General features: G+C 39.8%; 2 protein-coding genes across 3 annotated transcripts; both read right to left on the bottom strand.

Moving 5' to 3' along the window:
• Positions 1-2,852: 2,852 nt before the first annotated feature.
• Positions 2,853-5,598, bottom strand: rnaseh2a (ribonuclease H2, subunit A). 2 transcript variants are annotated; one of them, XM_034899893.1, is made up of 9 exons: positions 5,516-5,598; positions 5,084-5,219; positions 4,838-4,909; positions 4,524-4,650; positions 4,344-4,431; positions 3,978-4,115; positions 3,705-3,792; positions 3,402-3,525; positions 2,853-3,224 (listed from the first exon to the last, which is right to left on the bottom strand). In XM_034899893.1, the coding sequence occupies exons 2-9, from the start codon at positions 5,208-5,210 to the stop codon at positions 3,071-3,073; spliced, it is 918 nt and encodes a 305-aa protein (XP_034755784.1). In that variant the 5' UTR covers positions 5,211-5,219; positions 5,516-5,598; the 3' UTR covers positions 2,853-3,070. The 2 variants fall into 2 exon arrangements, with proteins under 2 accessions (XP_034755784.1, XP_034755791.1); XM_034899900.1 differs by having other exon boundaries at positions 5,084-5,215; positions 5,516-5,573.
• Positions 5,599-7,599: 2,001 nt separating this feature from the next.
• On the bottom strand, positions 7,600-11,782 carry LOC117961292 (transcription factor Sox-10-like). Its single transcript, XM_034899871.1, has 4 exons — positions 11,632-11,782; positions 10,623-11,301; positions 9,942-10,213; positions 7,600-9,777 (listed from the first exon to the last, which is right to left on the bottom strand). The coding sequence occupies exons 2-4, from the start codon at positions 11,060-11,062 to the stop codon at positions 8,990-8,992; spliced, it is 1,500 nt and encodes a 499-aa protein (XP_034755762.1). The 5' UTR covers positions 11,063-11,301; positions 11,632-11,782; the 3' UTR covers positions 7,600-8,989.
• Positions 11,783-21,960: the final 10,178 nt, after the last annotated feature.

Genomic DNA, 21,960 nt, shown 5'->3' with positions numbered 1-21,960 from the left:
TAGAAATGTTGATGGAAAAGGTTCTTTTGTGAATAATACAGCATTTTCCAATACATATGATTTGCTGGTTTCAAAGAATTGAACACATTGGCTGTCATATATTTTACAAATATGATAGATAAATTATAAAGCTGTGGATTAAATATAGTTGAAGCATATGTTGGTTTGTGATAAGGTTATTTTTTGGTATAATCGCTTAATTGTTTAACTTAGGCTATAAAATAATGACAATCACCCATTCCAAATTCCTGGTGTCTTGAATGTTTAGCATTTTTATGTTGTAAACGGTTTAGAAAGTTAATTCGTTATCAGTTAGATAACAGATTAATTGCTGAGACTGTACTTCTTGTTTCAACTCTAGTCTCTGTTAATTTTAGGCATTCCATCCAACATTATCTTCCCATCTGCCTCCCTAAACATAGTTGAACATACTACAAGTATATACAGTATATATCACTTTAACAAATCTGCAAGGACCATAAAGATGTGGGCTAAAGATAAAATTGTCTAATGCTGTTGGCTAAAGGAGGATGTTATTGTATAGTTGTCCCATATGGTTTCTTAACCAGATGTACTCTTCTTCACTACAAATCAAACTAGATCATTGATTGATCTTCTTTTCTCAGGGAAGGAGCCGTACTTCAGGAGTTGTAGATGACAGTTTCCTGATTATTTGTTTACACAGTTATTCACTGAAAGCTTCTATCTCTTAAAAAATCCAGTAAACAAGAAACAAAGGGAGGGTGATAAAATAGAATTTAAGTAGACAGTCGTCACCTTGATCCTCAGGCATGTGTTGACTACTTTTAATCCCATTGACGCAGCAGTAGACCGGGCGATTTAGAGGGATTAGATGAGGTGCTTGGGGAGGTTATAAATGGACGTAAATAATTAAGAAAGCAATCAGAAGGAACAAAACAGATCAAGCCCTGTGACGTGTTGGTCAGGACAGAAAGGCCCAGACACCGGCTGCGACTGAAGCAGACCAAACATCCGAGCTCCCAAGACAAGCTTGTGGACTTTGCCGTCAGCCTCTGTACGTCCAAGCAACATCTAGAACCATGGAGCCTGTGGGTCAGACTGTGACCGCCGCAGCAGCGCTCAACAGAGAAACTTTTTCCAGGAAAGGCCTGAGATCAAACTTCAGAGGAGCATCATCTCATTTTGTGGGGAGCTCGATTATGATCCTGTCCTCGTTTGCAATCTCCACTTTAGCTATGAACTGTGGGAAGAGGATGCAAGAGTCTAGACACAAATCCAAATAGTGATAGTGGACAGATGGCCATGGCTTCATTTTGTTGTTAATTTTTAGTTGGACAAGTCAATGAAGTATTTATTTTTCTGAGGATATGGACACACCTTCGTAGCCAGCTGCCTTTATGTGTCCCCGTAGCAAAATGTGATGCTGTATATGAACTTGTGTATGTGTGAAGCTGCAGAGTCAGATTTGGATGAAGAACTCCACGGATGCGGGTCGGATGGACAACAGGATAGCTGCATAGCTATGCAAACATCTCAAGATCCCTGCAATGCCAAATGTGCTTCATTGGGTTAATACAGATTATTCTGCTGTTTTAAAAGAGGGAAACAGAATGCAGTAATACCATTTAACCTACCTACTATCTTCCAGTTAACCTCAGACTTGTGGTGGGTAGCATCAAGAGAATAGAACATAAGAGAGATTTCAGTTTAAAATGTTTGCGCTGGTTCAGGGATAGTTATTAAACATGTTACGTTAAGAAACATAATGCAAGCTAAAATTAGGTTTAAGGTTATTTATTAGTCATGTGCACAACAATAACACAAGTAGAATAAAAACAAACCTGTTTTAATTATTTATGAGAAAAGCAAAAATTCCCAGTTTTCCTTCCAGGATGGATTTTGAACCTCAAAATTCTTTAATTCATAGGTGTGTTTTGGGTGTAATATTCAATAAACCAATCAGAGTGTCATCTCCCACTCCCTTTAAAAGCCAGACGTGTTTGTATCTTGGCGCATTGCTATTTTGACAGCGGATTTGCGCCGTAATGTTTTTATTTTTAATGCGTGTGTGCTGCTGCGTTTCCCTGTGTGTGTGTGTGTGTAACAAGCATAATGTGCGCGCGCTGTGCATGATCCTAGGCGCATTTTACTAATGCGCTGTTAAAATTCCATGAAATGCAACGTTACTGACTTTAAAACAGGTTTCTGTTGGTCAATGGTGAAAACCCTTTCTTCTGCCGCAAGATAAAAATCCGCAAATAATTCACCTGAACACACCTCCCTGTGAGACCAGCACACCCATGGGCACAAAGATGGACACAGGTGCATTTGCTTTTAAAACGACGTGGGCACGAGAGGGACGATGTTAATTAGCCGAGGCTTAAATCTTGTATGGTTTGTTTTTAGACAAAGCATGTTTAACATATGACAACTTCTTTTGTTAAATGAAAAAATAGTTTTTTTAGTGACATGTTCATATTTCTCATTTTGGTATATGCACCAAAACTCGGTCCTGAGTATTAACCAACACATATGCAGTACCTTATGCAGTACTGTAGCCTAAATAAGGTAATATACATGATGAGTGACTATGATTTCAGTGTATGTGGAAAAAGCTGTGCGGAGTGGTTTCCACTCTGCGGTTGTCATATTGTGGTATGTAGCATTTGTCTATGTCAGCCATCAGAAAGTGGTTGTGCTAGGAATCACAATGGTTCATGTTGAACACGCCTATCAAACCTCTGGTACATTTTGTCATTGCCACCAGAGGGCAGTATTAGCATTAAAGATTGCTACTAAACAATGCCTTTTTCCTTCTTTTGCAACTATGGTGTAGAATTTTAAAACAAAGGCTCTTGCAAAGCAAAACATGACTTTTAAACGTTATTTAATGTATAAAAAACAGGTACAAAAAGGCCAAATAAAGAACAATCTTCATTTAAGTCTACATTGGTGATACAAACATAAAATGTCTGCGATGTTTCATCAAAGTCCACATCCGTGCCCAAGACTCACTGTTTGGGCTACACGTGAAAATCTCATAGAGTTTATGATTTCCTGTATGTGTGTGTTCTCTACTGTGTTATCTTCAGAGTGTGTCGAGGCTCCTCAGCCTCCGCTCAGTAAAGAAGCGGTGTGTCGGGTTTTGGTCGTTACCTCCAGCTGATGCACTGAAGTAGGCCAACATGGACCGGTTGTTCTGCCGCTCGGCCGCCTTCTCCCCATCCTCGTCGTCATCGTCCCTGAGGACAGATTTGACAAAACAAGACTGATTTTTACACTGTGGTTAGGTCTTCTCCTGAACACAAAAGGATTTTCACAGACATTAAGCATGACCTGGAGAGAAAACACACACACACACACACACACACACACACACAGACACACAGAGGTGAAATTTCTGTTTTAAGGCTCTTTACCAGTGGACAGTCACACCCTTGTTGTCCATCAGGGTTTGGGCAGTGCTCCAGCTAAATCGCACAAACTGCGGGTAACCGAACACTGGGTCCAGGTACTTGAGCAGCCACGCTTTAGTCTTGGGGTCTGGAAATACAAAGACATATGTAACATTAGTAATGACAGAATTTTTTTTAAGAAATGCTCGTTAATAGGTTATTTGGATAAGTGCACTCAAATGTTGACCTCATTAAATATATTAATTACTTCTAAAACATGGATGTCATCATGGAAGGATTATAATAGCTGTTGATGGTTTTGGTTACCATTGGGATATCCTGAGCCATAGTCTGCGTCCACCTCTCCCAGGTCCTCAGCAAACTTCCAGCCCTTTACAACACGATCCCTGGCCACCTGACATCAGCAAATAGCATCAGCAAAACTACTGACTTTGAACAAAGCTTAAAATGTATATACAGAGCTTTTCAGCAGCGGCAACTGTTAAGTCTAGGATCCTGAATTAACAACCAGTGAACTACACCCATGCAAGATGTCATGACAACTATGAACAGAGATCCAGGTGGTTGGTGGTCACTAACCTTTGCACAGATACTGGCTGCACTGACGATGGGGAAGAGGGAGTCGGCCTTTGGCCTCACAGTCACCTTTATACCTGGGAACAACTTTGAAAGTTTGTCTTCATACTTCTCTGCCGGGCCAACTGTGTCCACAAATACCTGCAAAAAAACAGGGAGGTTGAGTAGGGCAGGCCAAGTAAGACAGAAAAGAGCGAAGAAAAAAAGATGATTGAGTCTAATGTTGAAAGTTTCCATCGTAATATTAGTTGATGTGTTAATGACTTTCAGCCCTGTACAGCATGTGAATCACACACAATTCACAGACCCAATCCAACAAAAGCATTAGGTGTGCTCCTTTATATTCACATGAATGACTTGTTTTCATACCTCTGTGAGTTGTACTCCACTGTCCAAGGCATACTGTATTAGACCAATTGCTGTATCATGTGAAAGAGCGTTCAGGTTGTACTTTGTCCTAACAAAAGAAGACATTTTGACAGGGTGTGAATATCTTTTTTTCTTCTTTTTTAAACAGTCTGTGCGCATAGTACTGTATATGACCCATACCTCTGCAACATACTGGTGGAGATGGTGTTTGGTGAGAGAATCTGCAAAGCCCATCCTAAATAACTGTTGGCTTCATCCAGTTTTTGGAAAAGATTCTCTCTTTCTGTCTCTGAAAGAGTCTTTGAATCTGATAAGGGAATGACAAAATGCATCAAAAGATGTTTTGCTTATTAGACTAATTTATTGAATAAAGTGTTGTTTTTTGAAAAAAAGCCAAATTGACAAACTTCACATTTTTGTCATTAAGATTGCAGTGAGCATCACGCTGAGAAAGACTGCAACATCCTTGGACAGATCTAGGCCAACGGGATTACCTGCCACTTTCGATTCCTTCAGTTCCTGCTTTTTGGAAACTGGACAGAAACATATTCCATACACCATGGGCCCTGGATCACAAAACAGAAACACTGTAAATATGCCATGCCACACTATGCAGTAATACAATACAACACAATTAGTATCTCCATGATAAGTAATGGATGATGCAACAGAAGATTTAAGGATGCAGTCTTGTTAAAAGACTGACTTTTAGGTTACGGAAAAATTAACTAACAGCATACCCAGCACAGGCCCCCTGCCGGCCTCGTCAATGCCCAAACAGCAGTCCTCAGTCCGGCAGACATCAGGGATCTGAGAGGACAGCCGGCAGCTGACCGAGTTGTCTGTTTCAAAGGGACTGAGGTCCATGACAGCTAAAAAAAAGAAAAGAAAGAGAACACAAATTAAATACTTCATCATGTTTACCTCTTAACTCAATGTACAACTCCTGACAATGTACCATGTTAGCTAACAACACAAATTTCGAAAACGCAGATGCTCCAGCTCTTGTAAAATAAACGTTACTGTATTATGAATAAGGCTCACGAACTCATACGCTAACGTTAGCTGACTGCTAGTCTCACTGCTAACTACTCAAACTGACATTTTTACCAGAACAACAATCTGTTTAAACGAGTAATTTAGGCTTTTGCGACAAAACATTAAAGCAGCATCTTTCAGAACCTTCTTGTTGTGCTTCCGTGATCTGCAGAAAATTGGCGCCCCTGGAGTGACGTCACACGCTCCTTCCTCTTCTTCGCCTTTACATTTATTGGCGCATTACCGCCACCAGTTGGTTAGGAGTACAACCCCCAAGTAAAAGCTTTGGTAAAAATCATTCAAAACAGTAGAAGTACATTGCCTACCGGTAAAGTGTTTTCATCAAAATATAGTCTACTTAAAGTCAAAGTATTGATTATACACAATGTCCCATTTTATAGTGTGTGTTCTATACATTGTATTATGTAATAGCCTAGCTGTTGGTGATGCATTAAAATGTAAACAACAGTATACAGCTCGATGTTGATTAGATACATCTAAACTGCCTTTTAAAAGACAACCCTTTTGTTTTTTATGTTAAATCCTAATCTACAAAGTAACAAGTAACTATAGCTGTCAAATAATAGTAAAAATAACAGTAGAGTTAAGTGTACAATAATTCAATCTGGAATGTAGAGGAGTTGACGTAGCCTAAAGTAAGATGAAGTTATCAAATAGAATTTTACCCAAATTTACAGTGATTGTGTAAATTAACAGCCAAATTGGTTATTATTATCATTCATTTTACCTTATCTCTATTTTTGTATTGTATTCATCAGAGACAGATAGTATTAAAACTTCTTAACAATCTGATAAAAAAAAAACTAGAGTGAAGATACTGGCATCATAAGAAATTTGCTAGCTAGAAATGCTAGCTTGTCAGGAAGGTGGTAGTAAAACAACACTCCAAAGTTAGGCTTAATTTTGGTAAGGCAAAAAAATGCATCTCAAATTCATCTTCAAGTTCCCAGCTTTCAAATGATGCAAACCTATTCTATGTGGCGCATACTGTTGAGCTTTTTTCTACTCCTGAAAACCCCCTGTCCTTGGTGTATTTTGGTTGCATTCTGCATCCTTGTTAACTTCTACTTTTGGAAATTCCCCAGATTCAAAACCTTATGGTCCGTCATACATGCCTACATGACAATTAGGGGTCACAAGTTTTACCACAATCCAATATTATATAGATTCTTTGGACAATGTTACAACGATATATGTGGATATCTTAAAGTCTGTCATGATACAATTTCGACTCAATTCAACTCAGGAGTCTGTGATCAATATAAGAGGGTACATAAGCCCATTTAACACTGTTTTATCTGTTTCATGCAAATCGATGTTAGTTTCTGTTTTTGAGGAGAGGCAGGTCTGAGGCCTAAAGCTGGAACCACAGCTGGTCTACAATTGCCCTGTTTGATATTTGTTTTCTGATTAGTTTCAGCTCCAACACCATTTTCTTTTTTTTCTTTCTGTGCTCGCAACATAATTCTATCAGTGTCTGATTCAACCTGATTGGTTGAATCAATCCAAGTGTCAAGAGTGCAACCATTTTTTAAAGTGAAGCTTGTGTATTTATGGTGAACATGAACAGATTTTAATTGGTTTGCTCTGCGAATAACCTTTTCTTTTCTACTAAAATGAATTGCATCTCTCTCTCACCCCTTAGCTTGGATTTTTTTTCTGCAAAAGACCACTACGTCCAACATCATCTTTGTTTTACATCTCCCTCACATACAAACCAACTACAATGAACTTGACGCTCTGATTTCCGATGCCCACTGAATGGGTTTAAACAGCAGCTAAGTGTGGAGGCAGGGAGGGAGCCTCAGGTGGAGAGGAGAGGGTAGAGTGAAAGGAAAGCCATGTACAAAAGTCTAAGTGTAAGACTTGCCTCTGGCCCTTTACACCCACCTCTTCGCTCTCTTTCTGTCCCTCTCCCTTGCTGAATGGCTCTCTTTGTCTTACACAGTAACACGCAGTCACCAGCCGATTAAATGTGGGGAATTAGTAGTCAATTTTAGCCTACCACACACACAAGCACACTAAACAGCTTAGGTTGGTGGCGCAGTGACTGTGTTGTTATTACAGTTTACACGTCAGCAGCGTGGTGTTGATTCATTTTTTTCACCATTCACGTCATTCTCTTTGTGTAATCTTATAACCATCGCTGCTACATAAATAACACTCAAAAGGGATTTTTTTTTTTTTTATAAATAAATTCATTTAATAGATGACAACAATAAAATTTCAACATTGCTTTTCTTGTATGGAAGCAAAATACTTAAGTGAATATAGCAAGCACTTTACAAAACTATCCAGAATTATACAAAATGGAAGAAGCAAAGGTGTGACACAATGCATTATTACTTACATAAAAATAATAACTACATGGTAAGAGGGTCAGTATAAAAATGACAAAGTATGTATCACGTAATAAAAGTGAAGCCTGTGGTAATGACCATTATTCACATTGCTGAAGAGGGCTATTTGAGCACAAATTTAGGAAAAAACCCTGTAGAGACAAAAACATGCTTTTGGCCTACATGCAGTGCAGCGCTGTCGTACATGTGATTCTAATCCTTAAGTAGGACCCAAAGCTGGCCAATTATCTAAAGAGATTTGGTTAAGAATTTGTACTTATAGATTTTAACTCCATTACTGGAAAAATCCGATGTGAATTAGCAAAATGTTAGGCACTTAAAAAGCAAAAAAGGAAGACTGACGCAGAGGTTTACTGCTCTAAATTTTTTGAATACCTTTGGCATTATTTGATAAGGTATCCAGTGTTGTATTTCTCCTTTGCTATTGGCACAAAATGAATAGAGTTGAGGTATGTGTCCAAGACTAAGTGTTAGGCTGAAATACATCTTTAAGAGCTCTCTTTCCCTCTCTTTTTCCTATTTCCCCTTAAATGCTTAATTCTTCAGTTCAGTGAAGTCAATGTAATTAAAGAACAGAAATACAGAGGGTGCTATCTACAAAGAAAAAAAGGTTGCAATTTTCCTTTTCTGGCCACAAAGAAACACCACCCCAGGGAACATCTTATTGAAAACAAAACATGCTTTTCCCAAAGCACTGGTGCAGATGTAGGCTAGTAGTGTAATATCAAATCAGTCACAATAAAGTTACACCCGAGGATATCAACAATGACAATAAACTTACTACTCATATAAAATAACACAAAAACATCAAAAGACATCTGCTTTAGTTTGGTTAATCAAATCTGATTATGTCTGAACCTGTCTTGTCTGGGTCAAATCAGAGTCACTCATCAATGCAACATCTGTTCACTTTTAGTGTCTCACTCGTTTACCTTTTGTATAAAAACTTGCTGTACATCCCAACTTATACATTTATGATGGCACACATTTGTTAATGTTTATTTAATTGATTGGCAGTTGACTCATCCATCTTTCACACTTTATATTTTGTGAATTTGTGGCTGTTTTTAACTGTGTAAGGCCCCGTGGATGCATCCTGCATTATATTGGCTAAAAAAGTAAAAACCTCTAATATAACATCAATATGGCACGGGCACACAAACACACACACACACACAGAACCACTCACACACTTCCCATATATTCCCGCTGCTCAGCTGGTCTCCCTCAAGGTCTTGTGAGTGTGGTGTAAACAGGCTGCTCCCAGTGCGTGGGGCTGTGAGAGGGGGCCACGCTGGAGGGGTCTCCAATGGTAGTGTACAGAGGCCTCTGTGTAGGGCCCATGTAGGAGAAGGCTGAGTAAAGCCCGGGGGCCTGGCTGGAGTGGGCATAGTACGCCCCAGGGGCCTGGTGCTCTGCGTACTCGAACTGAGCCCTAGAGGCCAGCGAAGGGAAAGCGGAGCCATAATGTGGGAGGCTGAGCGGGGTGTAGGTGACATGGGTGCCTGACGAGGGAGAGGACGAGGCCTCAGCGTAGTGGCTCCCGGCCACAGACTCACTCTTGATCTGGGCCTTGGAGGGGTCGGAGGAAGACGGAGAGGCTTGAGGCTGCTGCTGCTGTTTGGAGAGCCACGCCGAGTGCCCGCTGGCAGCAGCCAATGCATAGGCGTATGACGAGGCAGAGGATCCAGCTGCAGACACTCCGGTTCCACTCTGCGGGTGGCCGTTTGGTGGAAGGTATTGGTCAAACTCATTCACGTCAAACGGCTCAATGTTGGACATCACCTCGTGGCTTATCTCGCCGATGTCCATGGTGCCAAAGTCGATGTGGGGTTTAGCACTTGATGATGACGGACCACCAGATGCTCCTTCAGCTCCCACCCCGAGAGCTCCCCTGGACCCCCCTGATCCTCCAGCCGCTCCTGCTCCCCCTTCCCTCTTGGCATCTGACAGTTTCCCAGACTGGAGCTCTGTCTTTGGGGTGGTGGGGGGCGTGGGTGGGCTGTGACCCTGACCTAGAGGAAAGACAAGAAGGGACATCATAAAGTGTTACTTTTTTATTTAGGTCAAAATGAAAAGATGTTCACGCTGTGAAAAATGTCAATCTTGTTTGTTTGTAGTCATCCTTTTTTGACCAGTGTCCAAATGTAAATTATGATTACTGTGTCCAGACTCCTACCAGCAGGATGGTGGTGGTGATGGTGGTGGTGGTGCAGGTCACCCAGGGGAGAACCAGCCCCGCCATTGTGATCCAGATGTAGGGTCTTGTAGTGTGACTGGGAGTGGCTGGCCTCCCCTTCCCCCTGGCTATCAGACTCACTAGCAGTAGCTAGTTTACCGTTTTTGCGTCTTCGTGGCTGGTACTTGTACTCCGGGTAGTCCTTCTTGTGCTGTTTTCTCAGCCTCTCCGCCTCCTCGATGAATGGCCTCTTGTCGCTCTCGTTCAGCAGCCTGGGGGGAGAGAAACAAGGAGGGATTTTAGTCTCAAGGACCTTCTAAATTAATGTGAAAGTATTTGCTTAGAATATGTCTGAAAATAGTAAAACGTATTCAATCGTGTGCGCAGAGGATAAGGAGGGTAAAACCCGCCTATTTATGATAGTATTTAGTAGGCTACACATTACACAGTATAGGCTACGTTGAATTAAAGGGACACAACAACAAAAACACCAAGTTGATTTTGTTTTTTTTTGTTTTGTTTACTTTGTTTACAATCACCAGCTTGATCTAATAATTTGCCCACTTTTTACATTCAAGTTTAACATCTGCGCATCCACTTCTCCTTTACGCACAGGCGACACAGGAAATGTGCCACTGTATGGCCACACTGTTCTTTTCTGGAACAATCACTCATACAAACCTCCACAGTTTGCCCAGGGTCTTGCTGAGCTCCGCGTTGTGCAGGTGAGGGTACTGGTCGGCCAATTTCCTCCTCGCCGCTTGCGCCCAAACCATGAAAGCGTTCATGGGCCTCTTGACGTGGGGCTTAGCTTTGTTTCCGTTGTTAACGCGCACCGGCATAGGCACAAGAGTCCAGTCGTACCCGTCCAGCACCTGACTGACCGCCTCCCTGATGCCGATCGGGAAGCGATCGTCCTCCATCTCCGATTTGGCTGTATCGCCTCCATCCTCCTCGCTGCCATCCGCGACACAGAGCGAGGTCAGCTGCTGCGGCGGCCCGGTCAGAGGTGAGTCCTGGCGGGGTGGCGCTCCGGGTTGAGTCGGTGACAGTGAGTGACCATCGTCTGACCCTCCCGGACTCAGTTCCGCCTCGGACAAGCTGTGCTCCTCTCCGGACATTATAAAAAAAAAACTTTCAACTAATGGCAAGAAAACCCGCGAATGCAAAATTGGTTTTAGAGAGATTTCAAACGATTCAGTGTAATTGATTGGTTAAATTTAATAAGATGTCTGGAGTCCACGAAGATCCCAGTTATTGCTGACTCTTCTGGGGCAAAGCCATACTGCTGCGTAAAGGTGTCCAAATCCTTTCCTTCGTCGCCTGGTAATCCGTTTCAGCAAAAGCAGTTAGCCTACACCTATAAACCACATGAAATATAACAGAAACATTATTACACATCATTAATACACACATTGTGGTAATGTGTAAGCCTAATTTTAGATTGCACTTCAAACTGAACAGGTTATGTGAGTTTGCGCAGTTATCATGGCCTAATAATGATAATGCTATTTGGACGGGAAAAAACGCATCCATACAGCTTTTATTGTTTTGTTTTTCTAATCCAAGCCTAATTATCGCTAAACCTCTTCCAATAAAAAAAGATACAACTGGCACAAACATGGCACTGATATGAAATATCTTTCCTTTTATCACAAACATTTTTATATAAAAAAATTACATAACTTACCAATTTAGATGTCCAGCGGTTCAACATGGGGTGTGTGTGGCTGACTGTAGAGCCGATGAATGGCTGCTCTGTGTGGCAACACCGGAGCTTAAAGAGCGCCTTGTGAGGAGGACTGGGAGAAGAAAAAAAAGTGATTGAAAGTGGAAAACATTCCCAGAGAGGCAGCATTCCAGCACACCGCCAGCCCCTCCCCCCAGCACCTCGCCGCACTCGGATTGGTCCCCTAATTATCCCGCTGGTCTGTGATTGGACGGGAGTAACACACTGTTAATGCCCGTCTGTCCATCACTGCAACATTTACAACAGAAAAGAGGTGAGATTTTTACATCGGAGTGGCTTAAATGACTCTACAGTGCTCCCATTTAGAGGCAGGAGAAGGCCAGCCTTGTTGGACGTGTTGACATGTTATATCAAACAAATAAACAATCATGAGGAGAGTTATTGCCTCCTGTGGTCAGGTTCTTCAAAAAAAAAATCTAAATCAAAAGTTCAGCTCTGATTTAACCGGATTCAGTTTGATACTGGAAATGAATAATACAAATTTTAGTTAAAATCTTTATAATAACACATAGGCTACAATCTTGTGAAACTTATCAGAGAGATATACTAAGTCAAGTACAGTAATAGATTTTTTTTTTTAAAGAAAACGTAGCCTTATAAATAAATCACAATTAATCAGGTAGGAAAGGCTATATTTGGGTTGGTGATCAGCATTGTCAGAAGATTACAACTAATTTATTTTTCTATCTGACCCCAAAATTATCTTTTAAATGATCATCTTTCAAAATTAAATGTAAAGTACATTGTCATTACACCGTTACACACTCTGGCCTGCCAGCAGGATGAATTAAATCCTCAATGCAATTTTTACCAAAGCTTTTAGTCAGAAAGGGTATGATTACATCAAAGGCAGGCCACTTTTTGGCAGATGACAACCTTGACAAACCCGTTGTGTCAAGTTATGTTCTTGTGAACTGATGCAAATCATTTATTCTGAAAATCAATGATGATTTAACATTTTGACATCCTTCATCACATGTGAACAACTAAACTCTAAATAACAGCTTTAACATCTTCAGCCACAGCCTGGGCTACTGTCCACTCTTGACTTATAAAGTGATTATATAATGTCATTCTTAGAAAAGCATCCACCTTTACCTTGAGACTGTTTACTGGACAGTGTTCATCCAGGAGAGCAAAGATGACGTGTTATTTTCATTTTCAAATGAGTATTACAATGTAATGTGTATTATAGCTAGCCATCCAATAATCAACTTAAAAGCTTGTGTTTTATAGAGTCCTCAACGCATGGCAACCTTTCTATGTTGAACTTTCAACTACGCCCACAGTGATGATGTCACACAGTTAAAAATTAAACAATTGAGTGACAGGTAATGTTGCGGCAAGACTTTATTGTTTATATTAAGTCAAATGGCAAAACAATGTGATGCTTTAAAGTCACGCGTTTGCTGAAGCGTTTTAGAAATCACAGTTTAACTTTGAAGAACTTATTAACTTTCTGGTTGTTATTCGGCTACATTGTTAATGCAGACGGATGTGGAATTATTTAATTTAAATAGAACTAGAATTAACAATAAATAAAGCAGAAGTAGCAACAGTAAATTGGCTGGTTCCGAAAGACTAATCGTTGAAAACGTTTTTTAAACAAATTTCTTAAATTCAAAAAATAAATAAATCCATCTAGACTTTTTTTACTGTCCTTCGTCATTTTTGGGGGGTAAAGACTGCAGCAGTGAAAACGTTGCTTTTTACATGCTTGTAGGCCATGATTTGTGCCGTTAAAACTTGGCCTGATGAGAAGGAAGAGGACCGAGCATCTGATGCGCACCCGGACACACGCACACACACACACACACACACACACACACACACACACACTGAAAATGAATGCAACAATAACTCCTGTGTGCCAAAGCCTCTCATGTTGAGCCGGACTCTCGGTTTTCTCCCTCTCTCTCTCCTCTCTTTGCTCTCTTTGTCTTCCTCTCAGGTGAATTGTAGCCATGTGATCTAACGCCCAATCCTCTATCCATTAACCCTTGTAAACGAAAAATGGGGAACAAAAAGCAGTTTTGTGCTGCAAACATGGAAAAAATTGATAACAGAGAGCGATGTGTGCGTCTTTCCCCCTTTATGTCCCAGCATAGACACCAGTCGCGCACACATAGAAAATCCTCAGCAGCAGACGGGCCACATGGATCTCTCTGTTTCTGCCGTTCCGACACTTTTCTGTCCCATAATATTCTCTACAGCACCTGGATCTGGGCCTCGGGGGTGCTGATGGTAGGAGGCTTGTGTTTGGGGATGAAGGGGTGATGGGTTGGTGATGGAGGTGGGGGTAGGGGGGGGGGGGGGGGGGGGGGGGGGGGGGGGGGGGGGGGGGGGGGGGGGGGGGGGGGGGGGGGGGGGGGGGGGACGACACCTCCATGCTGCACCCCACTGATGAACCAGCACCACAGGGATCCTGCGTGAGGCCTCCAAGGCTCGTGAAGTGAGTGATTTTGTCTGTACCGGTTGATATGAGGAGTGTTGTTTGCAGGAAAGAGGGTTTAAAATGTGCGCGTCGTTCTGCGGCTTGTTCGGTAGGTTTGTACAGATCAGATGGCTTGAGGAAGCTCACTTAGAGTTAGTAAGAGGTTAGTTAGTGCAGCTGGATGCCCCCCTGGCGAGTCTGGTCTACGGAGCAACATGGGTTCTAGGCTATTTCTTCAGTGTGGCGAAAAATGTAATAATTAAAACAGTCCATTAAATATTGCGTTTAATCAATTAGATACTATGAAAAATGAATAAAAAATAGCCCTACTTACATAAGATAAGATAAATGTCTTATTCCGCAACTTCTTAATAACATAGGGTGTCTTTATTGCTATAAATGATTGTGACAGTGTAGTGACTTCGTAATAACCTCAATAATTCTGCGACGTCATTATTTCTTATCGCCTCACTAAACATTTATTTTTCGTGGTGGTCACAGTATTTTTGTTGAACAATTTCTGCTTTGTATTTTACAAGTACAATTTATTGGCGATGTTGTAAAGTTAAGAAAAATGTTTGAAAAAGGATATTTAGAAATGTTGAATCCTACACATAGCTTTTCTTTGCTTACTGAAAAACATTTCATTATGATTCAGGACAAATTTTCTTTTTTTTATGATTAGGCCTATGTTTGTTAAAAAAAAAAAAAGATCAAATGTTTGGAACTGAGACAAAATAATCAAATTAACTTCTTAAAAGCGTTTGTGAAAAAGAAAAAAAAAGTGTGTATAGGCTTATATATTATTAGTGTGGCCTGCATACAGAATTAAAATGTGGAATAATCGAACACACAGTTGAAATTAAAGTGCCTTTTAAAATTAGCTATTGTCCGATATTTGATGAAGTCCTATATACATTATCTTTAAAATAACTTTTTTAGTTTTTACATATTAAAGTAGGCTACTCTGTGATTCTTCTTTTAACTAATGAAATCCAAAGATAGAGGCGAACGTCTCAGTGGTGCGTTTAAGGTCCATTCTCTTATCACTTTGTCTCATGAGGCCTCAGAAACTTGCTAAAAACTTGTGAAGTCTTCATGTTATACTTAAGTTGCTCTAAGACAATCTCAATTAATCTTTGAAGATGTTCATTTTGATAAATACTGTGTGTGGTTTTGGGACATTACTGTCACTTCCTCCTTGTTAGCCTGCAGGTCTTTTGCTCTTCAGCCTGGAAAATAGGCCGATAATGTTTTATCTAGTGAATTGTGTCTGAACATTTTAGACAAGGCCTATTTGTCTTAACAATATTTTTGTTTCAAATGACTTCATATTTCCATTCTACAAGTATATAGTCTGCCTATTTGTACTGTAGATGTTCAGTAAAAACAATTTGACTATTTGAGAAAAATTACAAGTTTAAATGAAAAAGTGGATGTCAAACTCCTTTAGTTGAACCCACAATGCCTGTGGTAATAATATGAGCACCCAGCACTGATTTAATATATGGGCGTAATCAACTCATTCATTTATTTATTAACCTTAAGGCTATATTTCTTCCGCTGGCGTCATATAAATCATATGCTTCAATATCAGACTTTAACAATTGAACTGGTGTTTTTGCTCCAAGTGATGTTCTTTATGTGCTTGTTTAAAGAATCTTTTTCTATGGTTGGAAACTTCAAAGATTTACAACTAGACATTTACCGGTTGCACATTTTAGTGATCAATGTCTCAGAGTTCAAAAGCTATCATCTAATTTCAAGCTCATGTTTAAGATAATGTAGTCAACTTGTTTTTATAGGAAATCAAACACGTTATAGATAATCCACCTGTCACCAAAATTTAATCAAAGACATATCACCTGTATGATTCTTTCAGGTAATTCATTTCTTATTTAGCCTACCGATAAAATGACAGTAATCTTGCATTTTGCATGGACTCTAAACTCGCTGCGCATTTCCAGACGTTTTGTATGTCCTATGTGAAACTATCATGAGCCTTCAGGCAGCTTTAACTTGTTGGAAAATAGAGCTCACATGGTCGCATCAGTTCCTGTGCTAACCTGCCATGTGACTGCTGTAATGGGCCTCGCCATGGCTGCACAGACCACTCGGTCACAAGAAGCCAGTTTCCTGCGGCTCCTGGGGGAGAGAGGGGAGAAGATGGGAGGACAAGGTCTCATGATCAGCAGAGAGGTCAAAGAGTCAGCCTTCAGGTGCACACTTAGTCATGGACGGCCATTTTTCATGTGTGATTGAAATTAAATTGAGTAGACTTAAGGGACAAATTTAAGTTTACTGAAAAATATTTTATGTTGTAGATGTTTTCAGATAGAAAATTAAGTGATCAGGTGGCGGAAGGACAAAGAAAAGTAGACGAGGAAAGAAAAAGAGAACGCCCTTTTTGCTTTGGCCTTAATTCTTGAACAACCCCCAGGGGAAATTCCTGAAATCTGACGATGGATGGAGAGAAAAGGCAATAGAAGGAAAAACAGAAATATGCAGATAGTGTGTGTGTGTGTGTGTGTGTGAGAGAAAGAGATAGAGAGAGAGAGAGAGAGAGAGAGAGAGAGAGAGAGGGAGAGAGAGGGATGCAGATAAGAGAATCATGCACAGCGGTCAAATATTCACATGCTGGGTCACATTCTGCATTAAACTGATGTATAATTCGGTGGAAAGCATTCATTCACATGTCAATAGGCACATTTTGGCCTGAAATGAATGCCATCATTTGTTCCAAATGATGACAAACTTGACAAAAGGATCTGAATATATGTCAGGAATGGGGAGGATTGGAGTAGAAGTGTGTTTTCTTCTTTTGTAGCCTCAGATTTCATCACCAAATGTCCCTATTAGATTAAAACGCGCAAAGTTTATGCAGGGGCTTTTCTCAAGCTTTGGCTTCTCTTTGCATTTTCTTGATTTCTGTAAAACACAGCACTTAATTAATGAATGCCATTTCCTCTCAGGGTTTCGGTGAAAAAGAGTTGAGGTCATTAATTTTCCCAGGGGAATTCCAGCTCTGAAACTATAGACTTTCAACAAAACTGAACCTCATGTGACTCAAATATTCTGAATTACACTTTAACCCTGTTGATCAAGAACTTGTCCTCCAGCTGAGACCTAAACTATACGGTACCTAAAGACATCTTTAAAAAAGGAAACCTCTGAGGTGTTGTGTGTCAAGACCATTCAGTGATAACCAATGATCACACTGTAACTTGCTGTGGCTCTGTAATATAAGGGCATCTGAAGTATTCATCCATGGAACGAAAAATATGTGCAAAATAAGGTTCTATTGGGACTTTAGCAGACAGAATATAAAAGAAGAATAAGAATAAGAGACCTGTTGAGTGGCTCAATATCTTACTTTTATTTTGAAATTACGCTTGAAACAAATTGGTGGATCTGCAGGTGTTGGGGTCCATCACTTGATTTATGCATCATGCAGATTTTGTAAGTGTTGATGATGCAGTGACACGCCATCCATGGGGATGAATAAAAAATGATTCTACTATCTGACCTTTGTCACTTCTTTTTTTCCCATTTTCACCCAGTAAATTAGTGCAGCTGCACCACACTTAAATGGGTCCCCCTCTTTTTTCTCTGGGAGTGTATGTGACTGAGGATGAATCCTCTCTTTGTGCTCCATCTGCAGAGGTCCCCCCCCCTCTATAGTTTCTTGCCTTCTCTGTCTTTTTTATTTGGGAGAAGAGGGGCTTCGGTTGCGATGGCGGCAGCACTGGTGAGGTGGTGGTAGCGATGGTGGCGGGCGGCGGGGAAGAGGGGGAGCGGGTAACTTGTTGGACCACATTCCTATGCAGCTGTGGAGGCTGGTGCAGGGTGGGGGTGGAGGGCAGAGGAGGATCATCATTGCATTGCAGGGCATCATGAATGGCCTATTGTTCGGTGGTTTGCTGTGTCCGCATCTCTTTGCCACAACTTCAGCCTCAGAGAGAAATGGAGCGAAATAAAATGAACAGAGAGATAAAGAAAGAAATTTGAAAGTAAGTTGTGTTAGTGATGAAAAAGAGAGATATGAATCACATGGAGAGGAAAAAGTAAAGTACAAGCGTGAGAAAGCCTGAGAAAAGTAAATCAGAAATAGACTTTGTGTTTGTGCGTCTGACTCAAATGCAGGAGGATGTTGAGAGTCAGAGTGTGATGGTGATGATGAAGATGGGGATGATGGTGACATGGACAATGGTGGCATTCATTTTGGGGATCTATGACAGTTTTGCCCCTCAGTCATACGTGCCAGCACGCCGTTTAGTCATGCATATATGTCGGCTGTTAGCTACACTTAAAATTCTTCCCTGCGGTGCTGCAAAGATAAAATCCACTGTTGGAAATGTTCCCCTTACTTGATTGTGAGAATATGATTCAACTGATATCCTATTTCTGTCAGATTAAATTTGTTAATGTGATGTTTGGAAATATTTATCTACATGAATATGAAACTGTGCTGTTCAACGTGTGAATATTCCTTAAATGTTCTTACTCTTAATACTTTTTTTCTCCTTTATGTTCTTGCCTGGATTCCTAGAGTATTTCTTTATGATTCTTTTTTTCTTTTAAATTAATAGAACAAAGTAAACCAAAGTCAAGTCAAATAAATAGAAGATTGGGACCAGATGAACCCAGGTGAACTCCCTGGTCAGGCCTTTTATTCTTCAGTCTATCGGATTGTCAAAAATTAGTGAAAAAATGCCTATCCAAACTTCCAGAATCTAAGTCAAATATCTTGTCAAATACCAATGCCCGAAGATATTTAGTTAATCAATGATATGTGACAAAGAAAAGCCCTCTCATTGGAGAAGCGGGAACTGGAGAAAGTTTGGCACTATTTTCTCATTTTGTTGCTTGCAAAAAAACTCGAACAATTGATTGATTATCAAAATAGTTGCAGATATTTTTTTTTCTGTTGATTGACAAATTCATTAATGGAATAATCATTTCTGAGGAGCTGGCACCACTTACTCATGACTCTTTATTCTGGTACTCACTGTGACTGTGGTTGAAAACATCAACAATCCAGTGTGTGTTGAACTCTATATTGGCATGAATGGTTGTTTAATAATATCTGGGCTTTACTTTGTGGGACTCTGGATGTTTACATAGCATCCTAAAACTAAGTTGTTTTCTTTGCCTTTCTCGTGATTTCCTAACTTATTTTGTAGGCTGTAAGCTAATTCACCTTCTCTGCCTCTGTTAATCCACCATTCTCTTTTCTTCTTCCTGTTAAGCACTTTGTTTAAAAAAAGTAAAGCACAGGCAATTTGCCAAAGCTAATTATTAAATGCACCCTGTTATTTGTGACATTGTAAATTGTATACATAGCATATTTGGTATGATATGGTTTCATATGTGTCTGATTTTAACTAATCTAAAACCTAAAAGTGATATATTTTATGAAAACCAAAACATTTGTGTAAAGACATCTTTGATAAGGAAGAATAGTTTTTACTTCAGTTACAACTAATGGGGTTCCCAAATAAAAGAATTAACAAAATAATTTAGGGGCAATAAATAAAGTCTGGATTTTATACGTTTTTTTATGAGAAAGGGTGGGAGGGGGGCAAAACAAAAAGAGAGAATGTAGCACAGACTTTCCAATCATGAGTTCTTCAGAACATTTAATTAGTCTGTGTGAACGAAAGAGAAAGAGGGCCTGAGGGGTCAGAGGAAAAGATGACTACATAAAAGACTGCTGTTGTCAGAGCAGAAGGTGAGATAAAAGGCAACAAGGCAGAGAGATTGATGGGATACTTGGGAGTAGAGAGTGAGAAATATGCTGATGTATTACTTTACTCATGTCTATCATTTTTATTTTTTGTTTATTTCTTTGTTTGTCTGTTTCTTGTGGACATGAATGAATATGAGCACCCAATATTTCCCTTGTGTGACAATAGCAGATGAATGTATATCACACAGCTTGTAAAGGGAAGAGAGCTTTCTGTCAGGCAGATTCACAGAGAGCTGCCTGTACACACACACACAGACAAGCTGCCAGCACGAACAGGTGTTCAGGCTCACGCACTCAGAGCAGACAGACAGGCCGGTGAGCAGATAGACAGATCGGCAAGTGGAAAGTTAGCAATAATCAGAATCCAAGTGAATGTGTAATGCATTTGACCTGGTGGGCTGCTCGTTTTTGGTCACGTTACAAATACTAAATTTAGAAATTTCCATAAAATATGGTGTAAAACCCAAATTATACATCCTAAATTTATACTCAAGGTAGTCACATTTAATGTAGGGATCTGATGTGAAAATTGTGTTTAAAAAAAATGCAAAGCTACAAATTCAAAAAAGTTAAGGATCATTATTGCATTGCAGGGCATCATGAAAGACCTATTGTTTGCTGGTTTGCTGCGTCGGCATCTCTTTGCTATAACTAACTCAGAAAGAAATGGAGGAAAAGAAGAATATGAACAACATTGAGATAAAGAAGGACATTTTTGAAAGTAATAATATGCCCAAAATGTTGAATACACTTAATTTGTCTTTCAGCAAAAGAGGAAAAAAAAACTGACCTTTTTTACAAAGAAAAAGCAGAACTCGAAATGACAACAGCAAATTCAAAATTCCGATACAAAATGCATCAACTGACTTCCCAAAATCAGGACTGGATTAACCTGCGACATAGTCAAAAATGAGATGCTGTGCTTGGACTAAATTCCAGTAGAAGGCCTACAAAATTGAAATGAAGAAAGTCCTAAAACAAGATTTCAACACTGGGTTCCTCTTCCAAACGGGTTTGGTAATAAAGCAGGACCCACCTTTAAGAAATAGTGTAGTCATTTTGGAAAACCTGCTTATTTGTTTACTTGCCAAGAGTTACAACTCTTAATATCAGTCCGTTCAACAAAAAGCTAGCCAGCAGCCAATTAGCTTAGCCTAGCATAAAGACCGGACCTGGCTCTGTCCGAGGGTAACAAAATCCATACAGACACATAAAGCTTCATTATTAACACGTTGTGTTTTAATGTGCAAACATCAAAGTGTAAAAGTGACACATTGTGGTTTTATGGCGATAAGTGAATAAAGACCCAATTTGTCAAACTATCACTTTAAAGCTTTTATAGTTTTTGTATTTTAGTGTTGTATATTCCAAACACTATAGGGCTGTATTTTCTGGGCAGTTACCACCTTTGATCACTTGGTAATGCAGCCTTTTGCAAATTTATGATATAATATGTATCATTATTAATTTTAAAGGATTTTAGGGGGGGCTTTTTTGCCTTTACCTGACAGCAAAAAATAGTAAAGTACTTTGTTACAAGTAAAACTCTTGCATTAAAAAACATACTTAGGTGAAGGTACAAAAGTATTTGCATTTTGTATGGTCAATTGCCCGTTTTAGAGTCATGTTTCACTTTACTATAATTAGTGGTGCATTAATGTGTTCATTCCTTTAATGTTGCAGCTGTCTGTTTAGTTAATTTTCAATTACTTTATAAACTTAAGGCTTGCTTTTGCAACAAAAAGTACATTTGTAAAGAAACTAGTAATGTAAAGTTATCAAAAAAATGTGTATCGAAGAAAAAGTATAATATTTGCGTCCAAATCAAAGTGGAGTAGAAGTATAAAGAAAATACTTAAGTACAACACATCAGTAAATGTCCTACTTTTTTATTTGGCACCAGTGAAGAAATGACAGGAAATAAGGGGAGCCTGAGGGTTAACTTGCAACAAAGATCCCCACCCAGACTTAAACCAGGCTCATTGCACTTACAAGCCAGCAGGACATTTATATTTAAATAAAAGCCACAGTTTTGTTGTTGAAACGTGACTGTCTGTATGGATGTCAGCCTGTAATAGAAATACAA

Source organism: Etheostoma cragini, chromosome 2 (genome assembly GCF_013103735.1).
Source record: "Etheostoma cragini isolate CJK2018 chromosome 2, CSU_Ecrag_1.0, whole genome shotgun sequence".
NCBI lineage: Eukaryota > Metazoa > Chordata > Actinopteri > Perciformes > Percidae > Etheostoma > Etheostoma cragini.
Note: the sequence above shows the minus strand (reverse complement) of the source record. Positions and strands in the feature narration are given on the sequence as shown.

Bases quoted from the DNA above. Each gene is read 5' to 3' on its own strand.
- rnaseh2a (XM_034899893.1), bottom strand. From the start codon at position 5,210: ATGGACCTCAGTCCCTTTGAAACAGACAACTCGGTCAGCTGCCGGCTG. The intron at 4,910-5,083 runs GTATGCTGTTAG...TTTGTGATCCAG, and splicing joins CGGCAGGGGGCCTGTGCTGG to GGCCCATGGTGTATGGAATA. The intron at 4,651-4,837 runs GTAATCCCGTTG...TTCCCTTATCAG, and splicing joins GAAGGAATCGAAAGTGGCAG to ATTCAAAGACTCTTTCAGAG.
- LOC117961292 (XM_034899871.1), bottom strand. From the start codon at position 11,062: ATGTCCGGAGAGGAGCACAGCTTGTCCGAGGCGGAACTGAGTCCGGGA. The intron at 10,214-10,622 runs GTTTGTATGAGT...CTCTCCCCCCAG, and splicing joins ACCCTGGGCAAACTGTGGAG to GCTGCTGAACGAGAGCGACA. The intron at 9,778-9,941 runs GTAGGAGTCTGG...TCTTTCCTCTAG, and splicing joins TCACCACCACCATCCTGCTG to GTCAGGGTCACAGCCCACCC.